Source organism: Podarcis erhardii, assembly GCF_964252035.2.
Source record: "Podarcis erhardii genome assembly, chromosome: 16".
Classification (NCBI taxonomy): Eukaryota; Metazoa; Chordata; class Lepidosauria; order Squamata; family Lacertidae; genus Podarcis; species Podarcis erhardii.
In genome coordinates this window covers 11,019,720-11,039,007 of record NC_138514.1, presented here as the reverse complement: position 1 = coordinate 11,039,007, position 19,288 = coordinate 11,019,720, and the positions used below count along the sequence as shown (strand labels likewise).

The 19,288-nt window shown below is 44.6% G+C and overlaps 1 protein-coding gene across 1 annotated transcript in view; it reads right to left on the bottom strand.

Moving 5' to 3' along the window:
• The window catches only part of ESAM (endothelial cell adhesion molecule), a 101,347-nt gene that overhangs the window by 12,706 nt on the left and 69,353 nt on the right, over positions 1–19,288 (bottom strand). The window contains exon 2 of the mRNA XM_081843340.1: positions 12,756–12,910. Coding sequence (XP_081699466.1) covers positions 12,756–12,910 — 155 coding nt within the window. The remainder of the gene's footprint in view (positions 1–12,755; positions 12,911–19,288) is intronic.

Genomic DNA, 19,288 nt, shown 5'->3' with positions numbered 1-19,288 from the left:
CCGCGACTGGCCTGCCAGCCCTGAACTGCTTTGCAAGGCTGGACTCAATCTCGAAAAGTGGCTTGGAGCTGGCATTGCTCCAGCAGTGCTGGCTGGACTGCACAGCAGGTTCCGTTTACCTTCTGTGCCCTGCCCCATCCCTTGGTTTGTTTGCATGCCCCGGGTGGCAGCAAACCATGCTATGCTACTGGGATGTCCTCATACATCTGAATAGCTCTGTGACATCACTACAGTCACTATGTGATCCCTCTTTGTACAGGTCAGCCGTTCGCAGACTGCTGCCCTGAGCCAACTGCGGCCTCTCCAGAATGTGTAAATGGATGTGATTTAGAATGTGATTTCTAATGCATGTTCTGGTGCAAATAGAGCAGCATCAGGGGTTTCACTACTGCAGCATGGCTGCAGTCTGGTTGCTAAGGGAACAGTGTATGTTCCCTCTCCCTTCCAACAAATATTTCACAGCACATTCAACAATCACTGTATATAGAGAACACTTTGAGGGACCCAGAAATGTTTCCAGAAGTTTTCCCCAATCTGATCTCTAGTTAGGGTTATATTTACTAAGAAATCCCTGTTACCTTGCAAAACAGCTAGCAGTGTCTTTGCCACTGAAGATGCACTTCAGGAAGAAAGTGTCATTGCAACACTGATAAATGCACATGCACACACTTAGCGGCTGAGTTTGGACATCACGGTCTATAGTTTATCGTGATAGGAACAAGGCCTATCCCTCTCTTCAGGTTTGCATCAATCTCCCTCCCTGCTTTTCCTTCACAGCAGTGACAAGAAAAAGACTGGAAGCTTTTACTTCCAATTTCAGTTAGCCACAGTTTAGTGTTACGTCTGAACTCTAAACTGTAGTTCATCTTAACCAGGGTTTGTTGAAAAAAACACCACACACCTGGCTTGAAGCTGTCTTATTTCAAACGAGCCATAGTTAAGATCAGTGTGATATATATATATATATATATGCAGGTTTTGGTGTCCTCGGGTGTCTTCCCGTGTAAAAGTTGGGGTGTCTAGGCGACGTTTCGACGAGGTCTCACTCGTCATCTTCAGGCTGGTGCTTTCGGCTTCTTGTTACTGGAACAGAGCAGGATCTCAGTGTTTGAGTTCCTATAAATACTGTAGAGGGGGTGTGGTGTATAGCCTCCAATGTTCTGGGCAGAGAGGAAGTTCCCAGGCTAGTGTGCCTTTTCTTCTTTTGTTCCTTAATTACTTGAGAGATATCTTGAGTGATTTCTTGAGTGATATCCTGAGTACCACTTAGGTGGGTCATTAGGTGTGGATTAGTTGTTAAAGTCTTTGTGTCTTGACCTCTTGAACTTTGTGAAGAGTTTTCCTGAGAAGATGGCTGTACTGTACTTAGTTGTGCTCTGGCTTGGCTTCGTGTATAGGGGCGAGCTGTGGTTTTGTGGCTTGTGTCAGCCAGATCTGTGTAGGGATTGCAGGGGGGTGCAGCATCTGGAGGTGCCACCATGGATTGGCTACTGGATGGTGTCTGTAATTCATCTGTGGAGAGGGTCTGGGTTTGGGTCTGGTGTGGTTGATTGGTGTTGGCGTTCTGTGTGCCTCTGGATCTGGTGTCAGTTTTTGTGGGGAGGGCTAATTTCCAGATGTCTGGCAAGCGGGATGTGTCGTCACGCTTGTTCATGTTGTGAGGGTGTTTCTCTATCTCGATGGCTTCCATGATTATTCTCTTGTGGTGATGTTCCGTGTTAAAGAGCAATTTGGAATCTGCAAAATTAATTTCGTGTCCTGTTTCTTTCATGTGTTGGAAAAGAGAGGAAGTTTTTTCTTCTTTTTTGACGGCATTCTTGTGTTCTGCGATACGTGCATTTATTCGTCTGTTTGTTTGTCCAATGTACGTGGCTGGGCAGACTTTGCAGGGTATTTCATAGATCCCTTGGTTTTCCAACTGGATTTTATCCTTGGGGTTTCTGAGGATATTGGCTATTTTTTGGTTGGTGCAAAAGGCTGTTTTGATATTGTGTTTATGGAGGATTTTGCTAATTTTATCTGTAGTGCCCTTGATATAAGGAAGGAGGGCCATGCCATTGTTTTCTTCTGTGTCTTGGTTTTTGGGGGGTGTTTCCTTTTGGATTAGCTTCGTAATCCTGTTTTGCTGGTATCCATTGGCAATTAACACGTTTGAGAGATTCTGTAACTCAGTTGTCAAGTGGTCTTTGTCAGCCAGGCGTTTGGTTCTGGAGATGAGAGTCTTGGCTACGGAGTTTATTTGTGCAGGGTGGTGGTGTGATTGTGCATGTAAGTAGCGGTTGGTGTGTGTTTTTTTCCGGTAGATAGTGTGTCCTAGGGAGCCATCAGGTTTTTTGTAGATTAGGACGTCAAGGAAGGGAAGTTGGTTGTTGGCTTCTATTTCCATAGTGAATTGTATTTTGGGGTGTAAGTTGTTGAGATGTGTGAGGAAGCTCACCACCACCCTGCACAAATAAACTCCGTAGCCAAGACTCTCATCTCCAGAACCAAACGCCTGGCTGACAAAGACCACTTGACAACTGAGTTACAGAATCTCTCAAACGTGTTAATTGCCAATGGATTAGCTTCGTAATCCTGTTTTGCTGGTATCCATTGGCAATTAACACGTTTGAGAGATTCTGTAACTCAGTTGTCAAGTGGTCTTTGTCAGCCAGGCGTTTGGTTCTGGAGATGAGAGTCTTGGCTACGGAGTTTATTTGTGCAGGGTGGTGGTGTGATTGTGCATGTAAGTAGCGGTTGGTGTGTGGTTTTTTCCGGTAGATAGTGTGTCCTAGGGAGCCATCAGGTTTTTTGTAGATTAGGACGTCAAGGAAGGGAAGTTGGTTGTTGGCTTCTATTTCCATAGTGAATTGTATTTTGGGGTGTAAGTTGTTGAGATGTGTGAGGAAGCTCACCACCACCCTGCACAAATAAACTCCGTAGCCAAGACTCTCATCTCCAGAACCAAACGCCTGGCTGACAAAGACCACTTGACAACTGAGTTACAGAATCTCTCAAACGTGTTAATTGCCAATGGATACCAGCAAAACAGGATTACGAAGCTAATCCAAAAGGAAACACCCCCCAAAAACCAAGACACAGAAGAAAACAATGGCATGGCCCTCCTTCCTTATATCAAGGGCACTACAGATAAAATTAGCAAAATCCTCCATAAACACAATATCAAAACAGCCTTTTGCACCAACCAAAAAATAGCCAATATCCTCAGAAACCCCAAGGATAAAATCCAGTTGGAAAACCAAGGGATCTATGAAATACCCTGCAAAGTCTGCCCAGCCACGTACATTGGACAAACAAACAGACGAATAAATGCACGTATCGCAGAACACAAGAATGCCGTCAAAAAAGAAGAAAAAACTTCCTCTCTTTTCCAACACATGAAAGAAACAGGACACGAAATTAATTTTGCAGATTCCAAATTGCTCTTTAACACGGAACATCACCACAAGAGAATAATCATGGAAGCCATCGAGATAGAGAAACACCCTCACAACATGAACAAGCGTGACGACACATCCCGCTTGCCAGACATCTGGAAATTAGCCCTCCCCACAAAAACTGACACCAGATCCAGAGGCACACAGAACGCCAACACCAATCAACCACACCAGACCCAAACCCAGACCCTCTCCACAGATGAATTACAGACACCATCCAGTAGCCAATCCATGGTGGCACCTCCAGATGCTGCACCCCCCTGCAATCCCTACACAGATCTGGCTGACACAAGCCACAAAACCACAGCTCGCCCCTATACACGAAGCCAAGCCAGAGCACAACTAAGTACAGTACAGCCATCTTCTCAGGAAAACTCTTCACAAAGTTCAAGAGGTCAAGACACAAAGACTTTAACAACTAATCCACACCTAATGACCCACCTAAGTGGTACTCAGGATATCACTCAAGAAATCACTCAAGATATCTCTCAAGTAATTAAGGAACAAAAGAAGAAAAGGCACACTAGCCTGGGAACTTCCTCTCTGCCCAGAACATTGGAGGCTATACACCACACCCCCTCTACAGTATTTATAGGAACTCAAACACTGAGATCCTGCTCTGTTCCAGTAACAAGAAGCCGAAAGCACCAGCCTGAAGATGACGAGTGAGACCTCGTCAAAACGTCGCCTAGACACCCCAACTTTTACACGGGAAGACACCCGAGGACACCAAAACCTGCATTCCTGTACCCGTGAAAATCTACGAAAGCATATATATATATATATATATATATATATATATGGAAAAGTTTAGGACCACAGTGCTACCTTGGGATGCAAACGGGATCCATTCCAGAGCCCCGGTCGCATCCTGAACAGAACGTAAGATGCAACAGCGCTTCTGCGCATGCGTGGGTCGCGTTTCACCACTTCCATGCATGCGTGTGACATCATTTTGACCGTCTGTGCATGCGCAAATGGTGAAACCCAGAAGTAACGTGCTCCGTTACTTCCAGGTCACCACAGAGCGCAACCCAAAAGCTCTCATTTTGACTTAAGAAAATCACCATTTTATAGAAGAAGCAGAAATGAGTCAGTGATGCTCCAGAGCTCCTCTGCTTTGACAACCCATTCCCCATTTGACACAGCGACAAGTCTGGCACATCAAGCGGATGTTGCTTGGTTGCCGTGGCAACAGCATCCAGCAGCTTGGGTTCAGACACACAGGGAGACCAGCATTGCTCTTTGGAGGCAGAAAGGTGTGGCTGGAGAAATCGGCTGAAGCCACCTGCTAATGCCAGACTAAAAGCGCCCTGAGAGTGCTCAAAGCTTCAATTCCCAGAGTTTCCTCAGAAGAATCATAGAGTTGGAATAGTCCATGAGGGTCATCTAGTCCAGCCCCCTGTGATGTAGGAATCTTTTGCCCAGTTTGTGGTTTGAATAATTGATTGTTAGATCACGCTGGGAACTGTAATTCTGCAAGGAGAATAGGGGTCTCCTGGCAGCTCTCAACACCCTTGACAAACCACACTTCCCAGGGATATCTGGGGGGGGGGGGAATGATGGCTCAGAGCTTGTAGAGATTTTGGTTCTCCAGGGCAAGGGGTGGGATGGGTTAAGGCAGGCTTCCTCAACCTCAGCCCTCCAGATGTTTTGAGACTACAATTCCCATCATCCCTGACCACTGGTCCTGCTAGCTAGGGATCATGGGAGTTGTAGGCCAAAAACATCTGGAGGGCCGAGGCTGAGGAAGCCTGGGTTAAGGTACGGTAAGTCTGAGATCTCCATCTTTCTGCCTTGTTCTAGTTATTTATGTGCATCAAATCAAAACACCAGAAATGAACACAGGTGAGGCTATGGAGCTAAGAAATGATCTGAGGGTGCCTGATGCTAAGCAGGTTTTAAGCAAACTTCAGCAAGCAGGAGTCCCCCCCCCCCCAGAACACCTAGTGCAAATAGCAGGCATGTGGCCTCAGATCTGGGTTAATTTCATTGTGTAAAGATTAGCTGAATGCAATCCCTACTCTCTTCACTAGGGTCCCAATCCAGGTCAGCTACTCCCAATACGTCTGCAATTTTTTTAAAAAAACCACATATTTGCATGATTGTTGATTGCATGAATGGCATCTGTTGGAAAAGTGGATTGCAAATATTAAACCTAATAAAAATCTGACCTCAGTGAGCCTCGAAAAGAAGGCCTCTGGGAATGCCACTTGAAATCAGAATACAAATCATCATCATCATCATCATCAGAACTTATTTTTATTTCCTTAAAAAAAGCAGGTGAATTTGCTAAATTGGAGGGAACTTATCTACATGCTGGGAAAAGTTCAGCCTGCTTAAATTTATGATGGACGCTCCCACCTGGGAAACTAATAGTGGCTTGTGAACAAGGTAGCAATTTTAATCTGGAACTCAGTACAGGATAATAGAGGCAAATTTTCCATCCTCCACTGCATGCTGTGCTCCTGAGAACCCCTAACATTAGTTATTTACAATCTATTAAAAGGTTGTGCAACTACAGGTGAAGCACTGAGCGGGATAGGTAAGTGTGTGGATAGCAAGACTGCCCCTACCATCAAGGTAGCTGCCTCGGGAACAGAGTTCTGTTTGGATTTTGATGTGAAACCACCTAATTCACACTTATGCAAACAATTTATGCATCTCTGAATATTGTGATGCAACCAAATAATGAATACAAAAATGTGTCTATGAGGGAGAATTGTCCATAAAAATGCACAGACAGTATTACTAGGCGGGGGAAAACATATCGGAATTATTTATACAGTGGTACCTCGGGTTACATACGCTTCAGGTTACAGACTCTGCTAACCCAGAAATAGTGTTTCAGGTTAAGAGCTTTGCTTCAGGGTAAGAACAGAAATCAGGCTCTGGCGGCGTAGCGGCAGCAGGAGGCCCCATTAGCTAAAGTGGTGCTTCAGGTTAAGAACAGTTTCAGGTTAAGTACGGACCTCCAGAACGAATTAAGTACTTAACCTGAGGTACCACTGTATTAGGGAAACTTGCAAACAATGCTCACACTAAAATACCGATTAATTTTCACGATGACTTTTTAAAAAAAAAAACTGATGTGGAAATGTGGAGAACAGAACTTTAATATTGGGGAAACGACAGAAATTGCACTTCAGCCATGCCTACTCAGGAGGGCAGCAGTCCCCCAAGTGATTCCTGCTGAGTCTTCTCTGGATATTTGCCCCAAACCATGAAGACTGACAGTTCTTGCCATTGACGCCTTTCCAATGGGCTCCTAAGCTAGCCTCTTGTGCACAGGTGCAATCAAGGATGCTGTGCCATCATCAGTGTTGAAGTATGATTAAACTGCCTATCTAGGGGGCAGTATGTGGAATTTAGGGAGGGGAGGAAGTCTTCCGTAGCCTCAGGCAGGAAAATGTACAGTGGTACCTCGGATTACCACTGTCGGCTGTTTGAATCCCCGTGACGGGGTGAGGTCCTGTTGCTCGGTCCCTGCTCCAGTTAACCTAGGAGTTAAAAAGTTAGTCAAAGTGCAAGTAGATAAATAGGTACCGCTCCGGCGGGAAGGTAAACGGCATTTCCGTGCGCTGCTCTGGTTTGCCAGAAACAGCTTAGTCATGCTGGCCACAGGACCCAGAAGCTGTACGCCAGCTCCCTTGGCCAGTAAAGCGAGATGAGCGCCGCAACCCCAGAGTCGGTCACCACTGGACCTAATGGTCAGGGGTCCCTTTACCTTTACCTTACCTCGGGTTAAGAACTTAATTCGTTCTGGAGGTCCATTCTTAACATGAAACTGTTCTTAACCTGTGGTACCACTTTAGCTAATGGGGCCTCCTGCTGCCGCTGCACCACCAGAGCATGATTTCTGTTCTCATCCTGAAGCAAAGTTCTTAACCCAAGGTACTATTTCTGGGTTAGCGGGGTCTGTAACCTGAAGCGTCTGTAACCTGAAGTGTCTGTAACCCGAGGTACCACTGTATTGGGCTAGCCTGGGCGATTGGAGAGGGCAAATTTTACTTTTGAATCAGTCTGCTGCTTCATGATCCGCAACCTCTCTAGACTGCATCAGCTCATCCAGCTGTAAAATGGGAAGAATGCTGCTTCTCAGCTTCTAAGGGTCTTTGGGATCTGAATCCATTACCAACTGTAAAGTGCTCTGAGATGTACTTAAGGTGTGCATGCACACATGCGTACAAAAATTGGGAAGAGACTCGGGGATGCCGAAGGGAAGGGAAAAACCCCAAACTGGGAAAAGTCCATTTGGATTTTCGGAGAGGTGTGAGGAATGCACTTGGGCATCAACAGCAAAGACACCTTTCCTCTACCGTGCTCTCTCACCCCTCTTCAGCAAGGAATATTCATTTCTGAAGTGCCTGTGGCTACTTCCTTTATGACGTTTGCAAGTGATTGCAGATGGGGGAGGGGCTGGTTTAGCAAAAAAATAAAAGGGCTGGAGGGCAAAACTAGATCTCTTGGCCTGCCAAGAATGGCCCCTAGGCTGAACACAACCCTACCCCTGGTCATACTTGCAGAAAAAGACAACATTCTCATGATAACATTTCTTAGCTTTGTTTTCTTTTATTCAGTTAATAAACCCTTTTTTAAAAAAATCTCATTTCCCAGATTTAATTCCTTTTGGATTTGTTACTTTGCAAGATGCCTGCATTTGTGCTGAGCCTATTTATCAATGACAATCTTTTAATCTGTTACTGTTCAGTGGTATATTTCTTATTTCATTTATGAATTGCTTCCCATATAGATCCGATCATGTAAGCCGTCGCCTGTGGCCTGAAGAGATACAACCTTCACCCCACTCCCCGTGAGAACTGCGGCTGGGAAAGTTAATAAATGAATTTGTTTTATAATTATTTCACAAAATGTATACACGGCTTGATTGCAAAAGACCTCGAAGCAGTTGACAAATGAATAAAACAATATTAGTGGTAGTTTAAAGCAACAGTTTAAAGCAACTACATATTTATTTATTTATTTGAAAAATCAGTGCTAAACTAAAAACAGATTAAAACACACACAAACTTTCTACATTTCTGGGTAGGTTTCTCTAAGCAAAAATGTTTCTTAAATGTTTCTTCATCCGAAAGTGTGATGAAGGAGCCTGTCTAATAATAATAATAATAATAATAATAATAATAATAATAATAATAATAATAATAATTTATACCCCGCCCATCTGGCTTGGTTTCAAGAGGCAGGGAGTTCCAGAGTCCAAGTACTGTGACATTAAACAGTTGATTCCTTACAAATGTAAAATGGGTATTATGTAATAGTGCCAGGTCCGCTGCTACTCCTAGCTGAAAATATCCTTTTTAACGAACCCCTCTCTTTCTCAGAGACTCTCTGCTCCCAGCCTGATTCCTGCCTCTCCTCGTAACAGCCGGTGCTGCCGTCAGTTTCCTCATCACCTTTTCTGCTGACTTGAACTCTTAGCAAAAACTCCCTTTGTATGTGTGGCAGAGCCTTCCCTATAACATCCAGAGAGGCAGAGGGCAAAAATTAGCAGATTGAGTCGCAGAATAGGTTTTCATCTTGGCACCATAGCAGCCGCAGTTTACAGTACTCCAATTTCTTACAAGCTCCTATTCATTTTTCTTACCAATGAACAACCCCTCTAAGAAAAAGCCCCTACCGGTTTGTATGATAATTTGCTTAAAAGTCTCAAATTTAGACCGTGGCAACCTGTCCTTTTTGTCCCATGTAATGGATACATATATGTATATGAGTCCATTCCCTTATGAGAATTGGTTGGCAAGGATTTTTGTATAAGGTCGTACTGTGGAAGTCGAACGGAATCTGTTCCAGAAGTCCGTTTGACTTCCAAAACGTTCAAAAACCAAAGCGTGGCTTCTGATTGGCTGCAGGAAGCTCCTGCAGCCAATCAGAAGCTGCAGAAGCCCCAATGGATATTCAGCTTCCAAAAATAGTTCGCAATCCACTTTTTGTTTGTGGCATTCGGGAGCCAAAACGTTCAAGAACTAACCTGTTTGAAAACCAAGGTACCACTGTAATCGAAATGAATTGCACCTGTTTGACTGTATTTTATTACGGTTGGTGTCATTGAAATTTATTATATTGATGGCTAGTTTATTTTGTTACCCATCTTATGAAAGGTTTTTGTTTTTGTTTTGCTTTGAAAAGCAGGATCTGAGTTTCTAAACAAAATAAAATAAGCGGGAGAGTATAAATCACTGTTAGCCAATGTGAGGTCCTCCACATGCCATTGGACTACAAATTCCATCATCACTGTCCCTTCACCATGTTGGCAGAGGCTGATGGGAGTTTCATAGATTTCATAGAATTATTAAGTTGGAAGGGAGTACGAGGGTGGCGCTGTGGTCTAAACCACAGAGCCTAGGGCTGCCGATCAGAAGGTTGGTGGTTCAAATCCCCACGATGGGGTGAGCTCCCGTTGCTCGGTCCCTGCTCCTGCCAACTTAGCAGTTCAAAAGCACGTCAAAGTGCAAGTAGATAAATAGGTACCACTCTGGCGGGAAGGTAAGCGGCGTTTCCATGCACTGCTCTGGTTCGCCAGAAGCGGCTTAGTCCTGCTGGCCACATGACCCAGAAGCTGTACGCCGGCTCCCGCGGCCAATAAAGCGAGATGAGCACCGCAACCCCAGAGTCGGTCATGACTGGACCTAATGGTCAGGGGTCCCTTTACCTTTAGCTTACGAGGGTCATCTAGTCCAGCCTCCTCCAATGCAGGAATCTTTTGCCCAATGTGGGGCTTGAACACATAACCCTGAGATTAAGAGTCTTGTGCTCTACCAATTGGGCTATTGGGAGTGGAAGTTCAACAATATCTGGAGGGTCATAGGTTCCCCTGCAGGGCTGAGAGCTCCCAGCAGATGCCCAACCACCCAGACTGTTGACGCCAGTTCCAGCTCTACACATATACAGCCACAGGTGTGGTTGCTGGTGTTATAAGAATTTTAAGGTCTCAAATATAGAATAAATATTCATAAATGCACACATATCTAAATATATGAGCCATGTGTCTGAAATAGTATGGGAGAGCAATCCTGAAGTCATTTTGACTCTCCTCAAATATTCCTCTGCAGTAAGAGAGGCAAATGGGGAAAGTCTTTTCATGGTCTTTTTGCTTGCAAATTCTGCCTTGAGGGCATATTTGTGCATGATTAGGGTGAGCCTGTGACCTGGATTCAGGAACGAAAGTATTAACCATCACAAAAGAATGGCCAGGCTGCCCAGGTAATGCAATCAGTGACCATTATCAGGTACCCAGGCAAACAGGATTTTTGCTGTAGACCGCCTCCTTCTGTGATGTATGCATGATGTTTTGGGGGGGTGGTCTTGGTCTACAGGGTGGGCAATTTCAAAAGTCTATATAAGCCAGAGTTCTCCCTCCTGCGTGTTGTGAGTGGGGACCCTGTTGCAACAGTTCCTTGAATAAAGATCAGGCTTACTAGCTGCTTTGCCCAATGTCCCCACTTTGGAAGGACGTGTAGATCCAGAATTGGCCTCCACAGTCACTTATGGACTCATTGTTAAAACTTTGTTTATGGAAGATAATCTTACTCGGCTATGAGTGATTGCCAAAGAATACTTTGGTTGGACTCTGTTATTTTCTCCAACTGATAGGGAGCCCACTTAAGGAGTCTATACAGGTTCTGGAATACCCCATAAGGGAAAAGGAGAAGATTTTTCTTATAATACTGGGATGTAACTGTCAGGAGATGCTGCTGTCCACCCAGCCTGAGAACCTCCCTAACATGTTATTCGATGCCTAATTGGGACAGTTAAACCCCCATCTTTTTAATAGCAATTCTTGGGAGGCTATGAAGCTCTTCAAATGTCCCGAAGCTTCATCTTAATGCTAAGGGTTGTTACGTGGAGACAAGAGGCCCATTTTCTCCTACAGATTAGTTTAGGGGAAATGTATGAATCCCTGCGTGCAGAAACAGACCCTTCAAATCATCACAATTATCTCTGCAAGACGCTATTTCTCGCTGACCGGATGACAGGCTGCTAAAATCCACTCAGTGTTGAAGCAAAGGAGCCCGTCAGCTAAAAATTCTCTCAACTCAAGTGGGCTTTGGACAATTTTTAGCAGCCTGTCAGCTGGTCAAAGAACCGAGCAGAGATGGAAATAGGAAATGAAGACAACAGTCTCTCCCCAGTCACAGGACCAATTATAAAATAAATAAATAAATAAAAACATTCAAGCTGTGTATAAATGAAGCTGTCATTCTGGATTGGTAAAGGCCGCTTCTAGCCCAGGAAGGAATTCTGCAAATTGACTGCGCACATGCAACTTTGCTTACTGACACACTAATGATACCTTTGAGTTTGAAGCTAAGCCTAGGATGGGAAACCCATAGACCAGGGTTTCCCAAACTTGGGTCTCCAGGTGCTTTTGAACTACAGTCCCCATCATCCCAGACTACTGGTCCTGCTAGCTAGGGATGATGGGAGTTGTAGTCCAAAAACACCTGGAGACCCAAGTGTGGGAAACACTGCTATAGATCTTCAGGTGTTAGATGCCCTGGTAAATCAAAGCTCACAGTCATCAAATATCTCCTTCTCACACGGTGTATATTTCATGCTTTGCCATTGCAAGGAACTCAAATTGCAACATAAACGCTACAGAGCTTTAAATCAGCAACAATTGCAACAAGGAAATCCAGATTTCAAGTTTCATTTCTGGGAGGGGAAGTCAATTGTGAAAAATGGAAGTGGGGGGGGGGCAGGGGGCGGGGAACAGCCCACACTGCAAACATCAACCAAGAAAATCTTTTTAAACAGCAAAGTGACATAGATTAATAGGGATGGAGGGGGGAGTAACCTTAATGGGAGCACCGCCATTCTGGTTAGATGCTTTCTTTTGTCCTTCGCTGTATTCGTTAAAGAAACTAACTGGCAAGAATTCCCTTTCATTTGATCTGCTCATTTATGGCCACGGGGGAGGAAAAAGAAGAAGAAGAAGAAGAAGAAGAAGAAGAAGAAGAAGAAGAAGAAGAGTAGTAGTAGTAGTAGTAGTTTGGATTTGATATCCCGCTTTATCACTACCCTACGGCGTCTCAAGGCTGCTCACAATCTCCTTTCCCTTCCTCCCCCACAACAAACACTCTGTGAGGCGAGTGGGGCTGAGAGACTTCAGAGAAGTGTGACTGGCCCAAGGTCACCCAGCAGCTGCATGTGGAAGAGCGGGGACGTGAACCCGGTTCACCAGATCACGAGTCTACCGCTCTTAACCATTACACCATACTGGCTCTCAGTGAAGCCTGACACTGGGTAAGCTAGGCCAACCAGTGAGATTCCTGCCCAAGCAGAATTGGACTTTACCTGTGAATGTTTATGAGGCCTTTCAAGGTGCCAGGTGACAAAGGGCTGCTCCGTACTCTCAGGTGTATACCAAACGGGCAGGATGGCCCTCTGTCCTTGAATCACCACCACCGACTTTGCTCCAACCTGCACCTGCAGCGCACCGTAAGAAAGGCCTGCCAAGAGAAAGAGAGAGAGGTGTCAGTTGCTTCTCAGATCCTAGGATCCATCACACTTCCCGTGAATATTTAGCAGGCAAGGCCCCAGAGCAGGGGTCGGTAAGGCTTACTGCGCATGGGCCAGATCACTCCCACAGAGATCCTCGGCGGGCCAGGCCAGTGCAGTGTGACGCCAGAAATCACGTATGTGCATGTCTGCGGCACTGGAAATCGCTTCTGCGCATTTCCGAAAATCAAAGTGATTTCGGGCATCTGGGCATGCACAGAAGTGATTTCCGGAGCTGCGGAAGAGAGTCCCCACACCGCGCGGCATTGGTTTGGGCGGCTCAGTTTGGGGGCGGCTCATGGGCTCGTTAAGTGACCCTCATGGACCGCTTCCAGCCCATGGGCCTTAGGTTGCCGACCTCTGCCCCACAGCATCACTGCATACCTTCCAAGTGTCCCGATTTTCGAGGGACAGCCCCCAAATTACAAAAGCCATCCCGGTTTCTGATCTGAACCTGAACTGTCCTAGTTTTCCCTTTTCCTCCCTGGTACATCTCACAGAACAATTAAAAGTGGTGGAGTGATCAGACCCCCTCCCCTTCCAGTCCTTTTTCAAAATAGGAGCCTTTGCTGTGGTGTGTGCATGTGCAAAAACAGAGTCCTGTTTATACGGAAAATAAAATACCTGCACCAAATGAAAGAAATGTCAGCGCTGACATACAAAGCCCTTCCTTTAATTTTGAAGGAAAATGTAACCAATCCACTTTAAATTCTTTAATTGCAATGCTTCAGCAGCCAGCAATATTTCAGAAAACACGTGGAGTGTTTATTCCTTTCTTATAAATGGAGCCTTATCCTGTAAGCCTTTGCATGTCTACTCAGAAGTTAGTCCCAATATATTCAATAGAGCTTAGTCCAAAGCAAGTGGGGGAAGACTGCAGCCTGACCGGAAGAATCAGAAATCAGGAAAACCAAAACTTCAATAAAGAATGGGGGGATTATAATTTATCTTAAAAACCATTGTAAACAGTTAAAATTGTTAATAGGATTGGAATAACACTTGTAGTCTAATGGTGAGTTCTGGATATAATGGAGATATAAAAGATTTGGATTATTACAAAAGATGCAGGAGGAAATGATTAACAATAGGACCCACAAAGGGAGTCCAGGAGATTCTATGGAATCTTGTCTTTATGTTGTATGCTGGACATGTGATTGTAAAACTGTAACTTGAAAAACCAAATAAATAAATTTATTTTAAAAAAGACTGAAGCCTTGCACTGCAATCCTAAGAATTTTTACTCAAAAATAAGTCCCACTAAGTTCAATACTCCTGAGTTCTATTCCTGATGCATAATAGAATGCCCTTGTTTTCACCTGAGAAATGTTGGAGGGTATGTCACTATGTAGGTCAGAGATATACACAACCCTCCCATGAAGCCATAAAGATTGGATTAACTACGGTGGTACCTCGGGTTACAAACTTAATTCATTCTGGAGGTCCATTCTTAACCTGAAACCTGAGGTGCGCTTTCACTAATGGGGCTTCCCGCCGATGCACAATTTCTGTTCTCATCCTGAGGCAAAGTACTCAACCTGAGGTACTACTTCCAGGTTAGCGGAATTTGTAACCCAAAGTGTTTGTAACCCAAAGCGTTTGTAATCTGAGGTACCACTGTACCTAGTTCAGTATTCTATAGATCAGAAGAGGAGCAATCAACATGATACCCCCCCCCCAGATGTGGCAGGACTCAGCCCCACTCAGCATGGTTATCTGAAGCTGAAGTCTATGCTGGCTACTCCTGGATTAGAACATGCTTAGAAAAAATAATAATTGGGTAGCACAGACACAGATGTTGCTTATTTACTACAGGTGATGCAGATGCCATCCCTCAAATGAAGCACCACCAGGAAAATGAAAGCTTTCCTCAGCCATTGGAAGTGAGAGTGCCAGCTACCAATCCGGTTGTGAAGTTTTTATGGGCTCCTATTGAAGAGAATCCATCGCATGACTCAGTGTTGGCAATTGGTACTTTTTCAGATAGTTCGGTGATGTTTTAATGAATTAAATGTACACCATCTGGAAATTCTGCTACCCTGCTGGCAGTGTATAAATATTCTTGTAATAAATACATTTTAAAAACCATAGGCGATGACCAGAACTCATCAGACTCTGCCAACTTCCCATGCCTGTGCCATTTTTGTAACTGTTTCTGACATTATATTTGGTGGTTGGAGATGCGCAAGTGGGCGTAAATCTCTTCTGTACTCCATTTGTGTTCATTATTAAATTGCACAGCTACTTAGTTATATTCCTTCGCTAAAATGACACTTGGTTTTTACTCATTCATCACTACTATTTCATTCATTTTGCTTAACCGTTGCTTTCAGTGGAAGGCAGGCCTGCCACAGCAAGAGGCAAGATAGGTAGGTGTGCTTTAGCATTTAGGATGGTGGGTAATTTAGCCCTGAGCTTACCCAGACCTCATGTTTGTTCTCCTCTATTGTGGTTATGCGCTAAAATTAAAAGTGGAAGCAGGTGCTTCCAACAAAACACAGCTTCCCTCCTATAACTGGGAAATGTGTGTGGGGTTTTTCTTTACTCTAGTTAATGAAACAAGCCAAGATCAGAGGAGGATTTCAGGTTCTAAATTGCCCTCACTAAGCAACTCTTAAACAAACCACAGTTCCCTGAGTTCTGATACCACAAGGTACAGAGGTTTGTTTAAAACTGGAAGCAGGGCTGTAGGATTCCCATATCATCCCTGCAACTACAAATGGGGAGGAGAGAGATGGTGAGGGAAGAGCACAGGACCTTAAGCTTATGCAAGCTCATTCATGTTGCAGAAAACCATGGTTTCCTATTATGTCTGAACCAGGTTTAAAGATAATATGGTGGTGGGGTCTGAAGAGGAAAACAGCTAAATGGGAGGTGGATGAATCGGATAAGTCCTTAGTGTGCCTAGTGGCCCAAATGATCCTTCCATTACAAGTGAGGCGTGTCAATGACATATTTCGCCTAACAATCTTGTTGCTATGGGTTCCAACATCAACTGCTCCATTAAAAGAGATTTTAATGGAAAGTTTTTGCTTTATGCTAGCTCTTCCAATGCAACAGACCGCTCAGTGCAATAATCCAGTTTGTAGCAGTTCTTTCAAGAGAAAAATGTTCACCATTTCTGGAATGTTCCGCACATTCTTTCAGTGGAACTCCACCGGTTTAGGGAGGGAAAATGTTTGGATTGGAATATCTTGCACAACTCTGTTCTACCGTGCAGAATTTGCATGCAGCAATCCTCAGAATGGCAGGTAAAGACAGTTCAATCTGTGCAAATTAATTGGAGCACAGTTGTCGCCTCCAGACACCCAGCCTTTCTGAGGGTTGTGCTTTCCAAAACAACCCATCAAACTCACAGAGGCCATAGCAGTACTACCCTCTCTCATTAGTATTTCTATTTTGGGACTGTGAAAGCTGATTAATTAAAGAAACACACATGCTTGAAGAGGGCAACTGTTCTCTGAACTCTGAGCACAGAACATTCTTGATGCCAAAGCATTTTACATCAGCTATCGACAAAACAACTGCATTCCAATATCCAGTCTACTCAAGAGCAGAAAGTCCTGCAAAGGGGGGACATGGGAAACTGGCCGACCACAATTGTCTTAGGCCCTGTCTGCACTATGCATTTAAAGCAGTGTCATATCACTTTAGACCACCATGAAATCTCCCCAAAGAATTCTGGGAACGGTAGTTTCCTGAGACTGCTGAGAATGGTTAGAAGATTCCTATTCCCCTCATGGATTTACAATTCCCAGGGTTACCTGGAAGAAGAATTGATTGTTAAACCACTTTGGGAATTGTAGTTCTGTGGGGAGAATGGCTGGTGCTTATGGGAGCCAGTTTGGGGCCAGGATACCCAGAAAACCACCTCCCCACCAATCACTGCATTCGCCAGCAGATACCATCTCATTCGGATGCTTCTTCTGTATTATGTCAGAATTAGACCTTTACCATGGCGGCACCTGCCCTCTGAAACTTCCTATCTACACACATCCATGTGCACAGACTTTATTTTATATACATGAATAAAAATTGTTTTTTGCAAACCTAGCAGGTCCTCTAACTATGCTGACACATCTCTGTTGGGCATGGTTACTGTCCTTTTAGTGATTTACAGATCACTGCTGAATATGGCAAAGAGAAGGAGCAGTATCCCCCATCCTCAATTTTCTTCCACTGAGCATTTTGTCTGTAGCCCTGATGACCAATGACCACTGGGCAAGGAGCAAACATGAAGGGGAGATGGAAGGTGTTGTGCTGCATTCGTGTGAAGCCCTTTCCAGGCATGAAAAAAATCCTCCTCATCATCAGAGGTCCACTTGGGGAGCTCTTAATGATTTAATTGTAGCATCCCCAACCAGCATGTTCAAGAGAGAAGCTAATGGCTCCTGAAAGCGACGGGCTCGATTCTGACTGTTCCAACGGGAGCGTGGAAGCTCCGGGGCAAAACATCAGCTGAAATCGCATGCTCTTAGAACGCTCTGCATCTTCCTGACACTGCGATACCACAGAAGATGTCAGCGAGAAGAGAGAATTGCCCACGAGGTTGGGAGAATTATCATGCATCCTTCAGACGTTGCCCATCGCCTGCTCCTCGCCTAAGTCCCAGAAATAATATGACGGCAATGTTGGTTAGCATCAGAAATGCAGTCTGTTACAAGGGGAGCTTGGTGTGCAAGAATTAGTGACCAGAAACCAGTTGTCTGATGAATTTTGATGCACCAGCAACCTTGCAATTCCCTTTACAAAATATCAGTCATGTGTGCTTTCTCTACGCATGGTCACTAATGAAGTGGGATGGGCAGGAATTTATTTATTTTTTGCAGCTTTGAGTGGAGGGCTTTCTAATCTGACATGCAAAATAACTTGAGAGCAGGGTAGGATCTACTATGAAACTAATAAAGCTTAAGCTTCAAGGACCCTAATCCTGGAGGGCCCCCAGAAACGACTTTAGTCTTGCATGTATATAAGATTTCCCTAATTTACACACACACAACTCAAAAACTATAAGGCATAGGAATGTTTTATTTTATTTACACTGGTGACTTTTGACATGTAAGGTAATCCAGTACATGGGACAGCCCTACTGAAGAAGGTAACAGGTAGCAATGGTTACCCAGACCTTGTTGCTGGTTGCAAAGGGCCCCCCCCCAAACAATTCAAGCTTTAGGACCACCAAAATGTAGGTCCACCACTGGGTGGAAGGGCACTAGGACCCTGCCAGAGCCTCTGCCTTCGCCTCCATCACAAAGCCTGTCATCTTGTTTAATTGGCTTAGGCCATTCTCCGAGAGCTGCAGGTGTCAGTTTGCATTTCTTAGTGCAGAAAGTATTGATCGGATGTGTTTCCTATTCCACTTAATTCAAGAGGGTTCTGGAAGCTTCTCTGTGTGAAAGAAACCAGAAGAAGTTTCATGGTGTTGGGGTTATTCCTTCAGAGAAGCTGAGTACAGCTGGCTTAAACTGGTCACTGTATCTCTTTCTGTCAAGGTCATGCTGACTATAAAAGTAGGGCCAGAAGGAGCCTGGGGGGTTTCACTTTCTCTTTCTATCTCTCTTCCTTCTGGTGTGGTGTTCTGTATATAGTATGGTTAGTGTTAAGGTTTAGACTTATAGTAAGTTATTGTAAGTTTAAGTTAAGTCTGCTGCAACTGGACTTCTTATGGACAGGGCCAATCCTGAATGTATTGGATTTGTGACCATTATGCTCATTTGCCTTCAGTAGCAGTAAAGCTCTGCTGGATGAAATATTAATTGCTTCTGGCTTATTGTTTATTTATTTTTTTTGGGGGGAGGGGATCCTGCAACATGTTTTAAGTTAAGTGTGGTGTAGTGGTTAAGAGCGGTAGTCTCGTAATCTGGGGAACTGGGTTTGCGTCTCCGTTCCTCCACATGCAGCTGCTGGGTGACCTTGGGCCAGTCACACTTCTCTGAAGTCTCTCAGCCCCACTCACCTCACAGAGTGTTTGTTGTGGGGGAGGAAGGGAAAGGAGAATGTTAGCTGCTTTGAGACTCCTTCGGGTAGTGATAAAGCGGGATATCAAATCCAAACTCTTCTCTTCTTTTTCTTCTTCCATGACAGCAGGAAGGGCGTCAACTGTTGGCCTCACACAGGGCAGCATATTACCAAGTGTCAAGTGATGGTGTGGTTGCTCGAGAGCAAACAGGCAAGACTCTGACCTGTCTTTCCCAGGCTTTATTCTTAGTGCAAAACTATTTACAGTGAAGAGCGTCGCAAGTTCATGTCTGGCTCAGTCGCTAGCAGAATCTGGGAGTGGTCGGTCCTTGTACCTCCCCCAGCATAACAGTCACGTGACCCCCAACCTTCTC